The following is an 11,276-nucleotide window of genomic DNA, read 5'->3' on the forward strand; positions in this document are numbered from 1 at the left end:
ACCATCACTGGTTCCAAGAGTTGGGACAATCACGTACCCTTTGCAGGGCTCCTCATGACACCCATCAGCTCCCATGGGCTCCTCACAGTCTCTGCCTTCTTTTTCAATAGCTCTCCCATAAGGACAAGCAGCTTCGCCTTCCCATTGTGCTGGGTCTAAGACACCTGATTACATGTGTCACCCCATGCCTCATGGAGCTGTGAGCAGTGTCCCCTTCCATGTGCAAAGGCGTTGCAAATAGGGAGAAGGTGTTTAACAGTCTTTAAGATGCCACTTGGCATGCTCACATCCCATATGGGAATACCTGGGATTCAAATTCCAACTCCAATCCTTGCTAACGCACATCCTGGGAACCTGTAAGTGTAACTCAAGTAGCTGGGTCCCTACCACCTATGTGAGAGGGGGTTGGGGAGGAGGAGGGACATTCTGAGTTCTGAGCTTCTGGCTTTGGCTACAGAGCAGTGAACTAGTGGGTGGAAGATGTTTCTCTGTGTCTCTTTGTCTTTCCAATCAAAGTTGCAGGCTGACTGGCAACTAGGTAGGGGTCCTCTGCAGAGCCGAGCACACAGCTCTCCACCTGGGTCCCCTTCTCCCTGCCTGGTTTGGAGTTCACCTTGCCCCCACCTAGTCACAGCCTGAATCTCACTGACAGAGCCTTCAGAAGGCATTGATGCAGGGAGCATGTCCAGGACCATCTCTGCCCATTGGTTCCTGATGCTTTTCTCTCCTTCTTCCAGAAGGTTATCCCTCTTCTAGGTCTTCCAGTGGGGTGCAGGGTCCCAAGGCTTTGGGTCATCCTCTGCTGGTTTCCCAGGCCACAAGCAGGGAACTGGATGAAAAGTAGAGCAGCTGGAACACAAACCAGCAGCCATATGGGATCCCAGCAGATGCAAGGCAAGGATCGAGTCACTGTGCCCTTTCACCGTGTTTTAAAGCAAACATCAAATTTGTCATTTGTCCTCAGTTATGAGACATGAATTAACCTTTGGACAAAGGGGGAAATAGTAAATCCAGCTTTCAAGAGTCACTCACAGTAACATTCCCCACTTCTGAAAATGATACAAGCTTTGTAATATTACACGAAAAAATATGGGAAGCAGAAGGAAAAAAAGAGAATCAACTATGTAAAAATCATCAACAATAAAAAATAATTTAAAAAAAGAAAAAAATGTGAGAATAGTGTTCAACAAATCCAAATTTCATCTCGAGGCAAAACAGTCAGAGAAGCTCCCACCTCCCTCCCCTTCTCTCTCTACCCTCCATTTTGTTCTCTCCACTCTTCCTCCCTCTCTCCTTTTATTCTCACCTTTCCTTTGTGCCCTGCTCTTCACTGCCTTCCTCATCCCTCCTTGGCAACATCCTGATGGGCCGTGGGCTCTTGCCCATGTTGTATGCTGGATACATGGTGGATGTGACAGGTCCCACCTGTGTCCTGGTCTCAGCTCTTCCATCCGGCTGCAGGTGCATCAACTCCTTCCCACTGACCGCTGTATGTGGCATGGAAGGACCACCAGCCTGAGTATCAACAGCTCGAAAGTCAGAACAGTGAAACTGACACCCACAACAGAGAGGTTATGGACCCTGAGCAGGTGTCAAGACCCCTGTAGGGCGTAGCCAAGGCCTTCAAATCAGGACATGCCTCGCCCTCCGCAGCAGGACCCAGCCCTTCCACCCAGGGCTAGCATGTATAAGTTCTGGTGCTGCAGTTCCCATCTCTTTGTCAAGGGCTGACCTCAAAACCTGGCTGGTCCAAGGTCACAGGTCTTGGCTGTCATGGGACCACCATGCTGGTGACATACTGGGGACTGAGTGAATGGAGTGGGATGGCAGTGCATCTCACCAGCTCAGCAGAAGTCCAGGGAGACTGCTGCCTCAGCACCCCCAGGATCCCCACTGCCTGCTGTCACAAGCTGGGCAGGAATCACATAATGGAGCTCTGAGTTCAAGTGCTCACTCTGTCTTCCCCAACTCTAGGACTGGGGGTGGATGGGAACAGAGCTGGGATGGGCCTCTGGGGACACCTCACCAGCCTGGCATCTCCTTTGATGTATGTCACGTGTCCCTGGGCTCCCATGGGGCCCATGGATATCCCTCACGTTATCGCATGCGTCGCTGGGAGGCCAAGCACCTGAAGCAGGGGCTCTGTCAACACTGGAATATCCTTCCCAAGCATTGTCTCCAGTTCTTGGCACCTAGAGCTAGTGCTTTTACCAAGCTGCCTGCCCTCCTGAATGGAGGCCTGAGCACCATGGGGATCCGCGCTGCCACAAAAGAGTCAAGGGGAGGAGGGCTGGGGACTTGCTTCCCATCCCAGGCAGCAGCTCCCTGCCGGCGCCAGCCCCCAACCTTCCCCACCTGCCTTCTCTGGTTCCAGGCTTCCCACCTGTTCCCACTGAAAAGGAAGGCCTGTATGGGGGCTCTGTGTTCACCCAAGGGGGCACAAGAAGCAGCAGAGCCAAACCGGTCTCCCCAGCTGCAGACAAAGGAGGGTGGTCCTCCAGCTGAAAGCAGATCTGCCAGGCTGGGTTTCAGGATGCACCTGATCCAGTGGCAAAAAGGAGGGAGGGAGCGAGGGAGCAAGGGAGCGAGGGAGCGAGGGAGCAAATCTGCCTGGTGTAGGGTTGTGGGGTGAGGATGTGGAGGGCCTCAGATGCTGGCATGGAAAGTCACCTCGGAGCCTGGTGTGGTCAGGATCTGGGCCAAGTGTCTCCTTTGCTGGAGGGCTTCTACCATCCCTGTTTTGTAGCTAAGTAGGCAGAGGAACTGGAGCAGGGTATAACAGCTCTGAGGTGGGCCAGGAGCCCCAGTCAGCCTAGCACAGGTGTTCCCTTGGGCTGTGGGCAACTCTGAGTCCCCACAGGTTCCCTGCTACTCCCATGATGGAGTAGCCACCTAGGCTATTGTCCAGAACACACTATTTTCTCTCCGCCCCTGCTTGTATGAATCTAGGTTAGAGTGAGGTGTTCAGCTGGACGGGAAATGGAGGTGGCACTGGATCCCAGGCCCTCTGTGTCAGGTGCGAGAATCCCAAGTAGCAGCTTGACCCACTATACCACTCGCCCACCTTGGCAGAACATCTCAGTGAAAGGTTACAGCTCCTTCCCTGCCCAGCAGGAAAGACACAGAGACCCAAAGAGAGGGACCAAGTCACAGTTCTGCAGGGCAGAGCACAGGGACTTACAGCATGTGCAGGGCGAAGGTCTGTAAGGAAAATCCGAATAGATGCCACACAGAAACTAGCACAAACATGAATACGTGAGGCAAGAAAGCACTGCAAAGCACACTGCTTTGTGAAAAGTCTGAGGCCACAGTATGGTGGCTCAACAGGCTAATTCTCCAACTTTCAGTGTTGGCATCCCACATGGGTGCTGGTTCGAGTCCTGACTGCTCCACTTCCCATCCAGCTCCATGCTTAGGAAAGCAGTGAAGCATGGCCCAAATCCTTGGACCCCACTTCCACTTCTGGTAAGCTGAGATCTGGGCCGCCTTAGCTTGCATGTTCTAGCTCTGCCCTCGGGAGCAGTCTGGGGTCACTTGCAAATTCCTCAAGACAGCTGTCACCATGGCCCAAATCCTTGGACCCCATACCTATATGGGAGACCCAGAGGAGACCCCTTGCTCCTGGCTTTAGATTGTCTCAATTCAGGCCATTGCAACTATTTGTGGAGCGAATCAGAGGATCAACAATATTTCTCTGTCTCTCTTTCCCTCTGTAAATCTATCTACCTTACAAATAAAAATAAACATTTTTTTAAAGAAAAGAAAAAGCTGAGGAATACCACATACAGCCAACAAGTCCAGAAAATATCTACATAGCTGTATTCCTCTAGCAAAATCCAGGGCTTGAGGGTTTGCACCACGCTGGCTCGTTTCCCTTGGTGGTAAGTGACTGCATGCTTTCCACCTCCGTGTCTTCACCTCTACACACATCAGGCTGAGCGAAGGGAGGAGCCAGGGCAGGGCAGGGAGCCTCTGCAACAGCCAGAGAAGGAAGGGACCACGCACCATCTGCCCCTGAACACTCCCAACGTTGGGCCCGCGCTGCCTCCCCAGGCAGCCCTTGCGTGGGTGGATAGATGCACAGCCTAGAATATGCTTCCACTTCTGGTAAGCTGAGATCTGGGCCGCCTTAGCTTGCATGTTCTAGCTCTGCCCTCGGGAGCAGTCTGGGGTCACTTGCAAATTCCTCAAGACAGCTGTCAGCTCCCCCAGACACTGAGAGCATGCCTGCTTTTTTAGTTCAGCCAGTGTAGGCCCCTCCCCGGCTTCAGGCCCACCTGGATTCTGACCTCATTGTCAGGCTGCTTGCTCATGCATTACTGGGCCTTCCGGGTAGAATTCAGATATCTTTTACTTATTTGAAAAAAATATGTATGTATTCATTTAAAAGGCAGAGAGATGGAAGAAGGGAATTGTGCATTGGTTCAATCCCCAAGTGGGTGCAACAGCCAGGGCCGGGCCAAGCCAAAGCCGGGTGCTAGTGCCAGGTAAAGCCACTGCCAGCAGTGCCAGTATCCCATATGGGCACAGGTTGTGTTTGAGTCCTGGCTGCCTCAACTTCCTATCCATCTACCTGCTGATGTGACTGGGAAAGCAGCAGATGCTGTCCCCAGTGCCTGGGCCTCTGCACCCACATGGGACATCCAGAAGCTCCTGGCTGCCCACTTCAGATAGGACCAGCTCAGGCTGTTGAGGTCATTTGGAGAGTGAACCAGCTGATGGAAACTTTGTGTGTGTGTGTGTGTGTGTGTGTGTGTGTGTGTGTAAGTCTCCCTTTCAAGTAAAAATAAAAATAAACAAGGCTTAAAAAAAAAGCCAGGGGCTGAGAACTCAATGTGTGTGGCAGGGCCCCAACCATTAGAGTCATCTCTGCTATTTCTCGAGGGACACATTGGCAGGATTCCCGAATGGCAAGTGGAGCCAGGATTTGAACCCAGGCACTGCAGTGTGGGGCACAGGAGCTCCAAGAAACATCTCAACCACAGTGCCAAATCCCTGTCCTTTTTATTGCTTCTTTATAATTGCTATTTTACAATTTATTTTATCATGAACTCACACTATTTCCATTATTAAGAGTTTACTTACTGTACAATGTTCCCAGGCTCTGAAAATATTAAGTGAAAAATTCTGGAACTAAACAATTCATGCATAAGAAGTAGCTCTTATTAGTTTATTGTTATAATTATGCTGTGGCTTTATTGGTGTTCATTGCTTATTATGTCTGGTTTACATGTGTAAGAAAGCAAGTGCAGGTAGGATTAGTACCACTCCCAGGTGTCTTGGGATACACCCCCACGCCTGGCAGTGATGATGAATAGACTGGGCAGATAAGGAAGTCATCTCACGTAATGAAAGTCACCTGGTGCTTCGTGGGACACGATTTAGTGAATTCTCTCTGAAGATGAGGGTGCAGCTGCTGAATAACCCTGGAACACTGCTGTGGGGTGTTCAGCCTGCAGCCCCGGAGCCCCAAGCTTCTCATTGTAAACATCAGGAAGTGGACTCCCTTGTGCTGCCTGGTCCTTCCTCGGATTTCTAATCCATTCAACGGGTCCTGTTTCACCCGCTTCCCCAGTTCCACCCTCAAGGCAACCCCAGAGACTTCAGTAACTCCTGCAACTGGAACAAAACAACAACCACATTCATGGCTGGCAGTGACAGTACACTTGCTTGACTCCAGACACCCAGCAGGTGTGGAAACTGCGCTTTGGAGAGATTCAGGGTCCCACGTGGCTCAACGAACCCAAGCCAGGGAACCATGGCAGAAGTCATGATCCCTAAAGCAGAGCTCATAATCCCCAAAGCTCATAGCCCCAGGCACCGGCTGGGTCAACTAGCCCACAGCACAGCCAGGCTGGTTCCTCCCTGCACCACCCCTAGCTCCTGGGTAGAAAAGCAGTGGAGACCAAAAGTCAGCGCTGACTGCCACTACAGGTGCTCCTGGGGAGCAGGAACCGCCCGCAGCATCTCGCCCTAAGGGCTCTGCTAGTCTCACATCCACCCAAGAAGAGATGATTCCATCATCCCATTTCACATACAGGGAAACTGAGCAAAGGGGTGGAGTTATTCATCCAGTCCACAGATGGAGAAAGGGGACTGGGCCAGGATTCCACCAGTCAACGTTAGATTCCCAGTGGGGGCGCCAGACTCCAGGCCTTCCCCCGACAGTGAGGTGTGTGAGTGTGTGTGGGTGTGGGTGTGACAGCAGCCTTCTGCGATGCACCAAACCTCAAAGGAATCTGAATGGAAAAAGATGAGCGTGCACCCATGTAGTAAAGCCAAATGTTTTCGAGCAAAATGAACGTGTGTGGCGATCCAGATTGTGTCTCAATGTAATTTATGTGTGTTATTACTAAGACCCATGGCCCAAAAAACAAACAAACAAAAATCTGCAAAGCCCCAGCTCCCAGGCTCCGGGCACGGCACGTGTCCACAGGGTCCCTGCGGCCCGGGAGCTACGGAAGAGCAAGGCGGGCCTCTGCTGGCCTCAGGCCGCATTGCACCTGGCGAACCGCGGCCTGGTGACTGCGGCAGCGCGGACTGATAAAGGAGGGGAGTAGAATAAGCAGGGAGCAAATGAAACACTTGGTTTTAAGTGCTAACTCGTGATGATGGCCAAAACAAGTGCTTCTCGGGCCAACCGGCCCAGACGCGCGTCTTTTCTGGGGCTGATGGCGTTGGTTGTGATTCTGCCACCCCAGGTGGAAGGCACCGCAGGTTCTTCCATCTCCATCCGGGCCGCACAGCAGATACATTACACCTAACAAATTGTCAAATCATTTAGCTAATCGTTTATTTTTCATTGTATTTCATTTTTCACTTTTTACTGTTTTGTTGTCATTTTACTTGAAAGGCTGAGAGACACGCAGAAGTTTTCCATCCCCAGACGCCTGCAAGAACCAGGACTGGGTCAGGAACACCTTGCAGATCTGTGGCATGGCAGTCTCCTGGCTTCAGACTGGCCAAACTTCGGCCATGGTGGCCATTTGGGGAGTGAATCAATGGATAGAAAATCTTTCTCTTCCCCATGCTCCGTAATTCTGACTATATTGTAAGTAAAAATATTTGTTTTAAAGGGGGACATAGCATCTAGAATTTAGTAATATATTACAAGGCAGATGATGGGATATCCTGTTCCATTAGTCTTTGTTTCTGCTAAGAGTACTTCATGGAGAGAAATCAGAGGTCAGGCCTCTGCTGACAGGAGAGTGGACTTGGCTGCGACTGGTCTCCCATCTGGGCCTCTTCCTTGCCTGTGTAAGCTACCATCACACAAGACAATGGTCTGCAAGCAGTGGGGCTTTCCCAGTGTGGAGTGGTTGGCACTAGTAGGTTTGGTCATAACTGTTTTAGATTCATTTGTTTGAAGAGCAGAGTGACAGAGAGAAAGAGCGATATCTTCCCTGTGTTGGTTCACTTCCTAAACCGCTGGGTCTGAGCCAAGCTGATGCCAGGACATAGGAATTTCATCCGTGTCTCCCACATGGTGACAGAAGCCCCAAGTAATTATGTCATCTTCCAGTACCTTACCAGGTGCCTTAGCAGGGGATTGGACTAGAAGCTGAGCAACCAGAACTGGAACTAGCAAATTAGATATGGATTACTGGCATTGCAGGCCTAACGTGCTGTGTCACAGTGCTGGCCCCTGGGGCATAACTCTTAGAGATCCCCAAACACTCAATGTGCATTTGTGGTCTAATGGAGAGCATGTTTTCACTATCTGTAACCACAATCACCTCCCACTGGAGGCTAATCTAATGGGAGGCTTTTTGTCTATTGGTTCGGAATAAGCCTGTTGGAAAGGCAGAGCTCAAGAGGGCTGGAGAAACATAGGGGAGGGTTGGAGGTGAGAGGGATTTGTAAGGGAAATAGGGGGGGCCAGTGAGAGGAATGGGGTGGGCAAGGGGCTCACAAAATGGTCCAGGGCGGTGCCACACACCCCCAGGCCCTGCCTGAGTGCAAATGCTTGGGGTGAGGTGATCCCAAAGAACAAGATAAGTGTTTTTGTGTTCAAGATCTCAGCCTGGGGTGAGGCGTGTGACACACGTGTCCAAAAGGATGCCCACGATACACGTGACACGCATGTCCAAAATGACACACGTGTTTAAAATGACACACATATCCAAAAGGACACTGTGACCTGCAGCCACACACATACCCATTTCATGGGTTTCAGGCTGTGAAACAGTCCACCCTTGATGCAGCTGAAGTTGTTCCTGGCAGCGTTGTCTGGTGAATAATTGACAGAACATTGTAACTTCCGGCTGTAGAGACTTTTAACGAGTTCTCCAGAGAGATGTACAGAATTTTGTCAGAGGGAAAAGCGTTTGGTGAAAGTTTAGGTAAATGGGCTTTTAGCTGGGACCTCAGTGTATTCTGTGTCGATTTATCTCAGTTGTGTCACAGAGCCACACTGATCTCAGCTCAGATACTTCTGCTCAGAATTTGCCTGCGTCCCCTGGGAACCATAGCCACTCCGTGTCCCCCTTGAATACCACCACGCTGCCATCCATGCCAAGTGCCAAGAGCAGAGGGGCCTCTGCCACCCCCAGGCCTCCCCCACCCACTTTCCCGCCCCGGGAGGAGCCTGAGAGCCACGAAGATCCCAGCATGGAGGAGGAGGATCTGCTCACGCTCACAGTTCTCCGCCCACTGCCAGGGACTCTCCAGATGCCGGCGAGTACGGAGAGCCGGACTATGGCTGGACCACCAACCCCGAGAGGCCGAGGCTGAGCCTGAGCCCGAGGAGAACTTAGACGAGAACAGCGGTTACATGGAAATTGAACACTCAGTGAAATCTTTTAAGACCCCATCCTCAAATATGGAAGAAGATAACCATGTCTTTTTCCATCTTATTTTTGCTTTTTGCGTCGCTGTTGTTTATGTTACATATCACAAGAGAAAGGGAAGTTTGCGGTCTTTCAGTCCCTCCACTTGCCCTTTAATTGTCTCAGTCATTTTTTAAAACGATAAATGTTTAAAGGGCTGGCCTTGTGGTGTAGTGGGTAAAACTGCTGCCTGCAATACCAGCATCCCATACGGGTGCCAGTTTGAGTCCTGGTTGCTCCACATTTGACCCAGATCCCTGCTAGTATGTGTGGGCAGTCAGCAGAAGATGGCCCACGTGCTTGGGCCGCTCTATACCCACATGGGAGACCCTGGCTTCCACAAGGCCCAGCCCTGGCTCTTGCTGCCATCTGAGGAGTGATTCTTGAGAGCCAGGAACTTAGTCCAGGTCTTGACATGAACCTTCACTTGTTGCTTCCCAGCTGTGCACCCCAGGAAGGTGGGGTTGGGAGTGGGTGCAGGCACTCCAATAGAAGGTGCAGGTATAGCTACTAGGCAGAGGCATACCCTCAGTCATGCTTTTATTCAGGATTTTCCCATTTTTATCCAGAGAGGAGAGACAGAAAGATCTTGTATCTGCTGGTTCACTCTCCAAGAGGGTACAATAGCCGGAGCCGAACTGATCCAAAGCCAGGAACCAGGAGCTTCTTCTGGGTCTCTCATGCAGGTGCAGGGTTCCAAGGCTTTGGGCCATCCTCAACTGCTTTCCCAGGCCACAAGCAGAGAGCTGGACGGGAAGTAGAGCAGCTGAGACTTGAACCGGTGCCCAAATAAAATGCCAGTGCCAGAGTTGGAGGATTAGCTTCCTGTGCTATTGTGCCGGCCCCATCACAATTTATTTTTAATACTTAGTGGTCAAGTGATCTCAGTTTTTTGACTGTATTGTAATATGCTTTTGAATTCCCAACAAGCTGTCTCCCTTCCTATTTGGGGGCCTTGATTTTCTTACCCGAAAAAGGGCAAAACTGGGCCACATCATTTCCTTCTTTGAGATTCAGTGTGTGTAATAATTGAAAATGGCAAACCAGCCAACAGTTCTGGGTACTGATCTGTCACAGGCTTTGGTAGCGTCAATGGCAGAGTTGTGAATGTGAGACTTGGTCCCAGTATTAACACCCAAGGGACACATTACGCAAGTAGGTTCTTGGGCTCTGTGTCTTGCTGCTAAGAAACTCAGTCTCTGAAGAGAGTACCCAGGACCCTGAGCCTTTAGTAAGTACCCTGCACCCTGACGTCTGGGAAGCATTATCTCACCTTATGCACAGGATGGGAAGTAAAGTAACCCTTTTGTTTTTGTTTGTGAAAACCTTAGAGAAAGCAGTTTTGATCGTCGTACAAGCTTTTACCGCAGCGTCTGTTTTCTCTTGTGTGTGTCTAAGGAGTCTTGATTTCTTGCAGATTTCCCTTCTGGTTCAGAGCAGGAGATGGCGCGATGGCCTCTGTTCTGAAACAGTGGGGGACCATCGTCCGGACCAGAACGTGAATGAGGCCATGCCATCACTCAAGATCACCAACGATTACATTTATTAAAGCACTGTGATTTGCTTGCTTGTTATGTAATTTTATTTGCTCAACTTTTTTTTATTAATTATTTTGCATTATGTGACTGCTCAACTTTTTAAATATGATATTGTACAGGTGTTTGCCATAGGAATCGGTACTTACTGAGAAGTGGATCTCTCTTTTTGCCTTGGTGCTTTGAAAATTAAATGTCACAGATGAGGGGTATATTTTTTTTTCCTCACCTGTAGAACTGAGTTCAATCAAGTGCATTCCCTTATATTGATAGAGTTTTGTTGTTTTAGATTTATTGTACTTTTTCTAGAAGCAATGCTAGTTTTACAAGATCCTGAATTTGTAATCAAAGTCTAACAGACCTCGTACTGCTGACACAGGTTCGCTCTCTGCCATCTACATACTAATTTTTAAATGCACATTTCCTCATGATTCCAAACTAATGGATTTAGGACCTCTGTGATAATGTGTCTAGAAATCCAGTAATGATTCTGCAATTTGCAGTGTAGATAGAGTTTTCCTTAGATACCAGTTTTAGGTTTGAATTGCTGAATTAAAGTTAGAGACAGAAGCTGTGGTACAAGCTGCAGTACATGCATGGTGACCGTGTGGGTTCTTCCATGGTTGCAGGCGGAGACTGCTGTAGCTATCAGATGTGTTCACTGTGTGACTGTGCAGGAACTGGAGCAAACCTTAGGGGCTGCTGTCACGCAAATACTGTTGCATTCAGGTCTTTGAAATCGAAGTTATACTTCAATAAAGTTGTTTGTGTACATAAAGGATAAATACGTACAATGACCTTCCCCCAATTCTTGCTTTATTTTTCTTTTCAACAGCAACTGGGAATTATTTACTATGTTTTAGCTTGTCTTTTTATTTAAAAAAAAAAGTTGATCAATATGTAAATATCTGAT

At 49.6% G+C, this 11,276-nt stretch overlaps 1 protein-coding gene across 1 annotated transcript; it reads left to right on the forward strand.

Moving 5' to 3' along the window:
* The first annotated feature begins 6,611 nt into the window (after positions 1 to 6,611).
* Positions 6,612 to 10,426, forward strand: LOC101530343 (keratinocyte-associated transmembrane protein 2). Its single transcript, XM_012931469.2, is given in 5 exon segments — positions 6,612 to 6,717; positions 8,396 to 8,635; positions 8,638 to 8,717; positions 8,720 to 8,916; positions 10,230 to 10,426. Coding segments are annotated over 5 exon segments (771 nt in total). The 3' UTR covers positions 10,378 to 10,426.
* Positions 10,427 to 11,276: the final 850 nt, after the last annotated feature.

The sequence above is a fragment of the Ochotona princeps genome, chromosome 18 (genome assembly GCF_030435755.1).
Source record: "Ochotona princeps isolate mOchPri1 chromosome 18, mOchPri1.hap1, whole genome shotgun sequence".
Lineage (NCBI taxonomy): Eukaryota > Metazoa > Chordata > Mammalia > Lagomorpha > Ochotonidae > Ochotona > Ochotona princeps.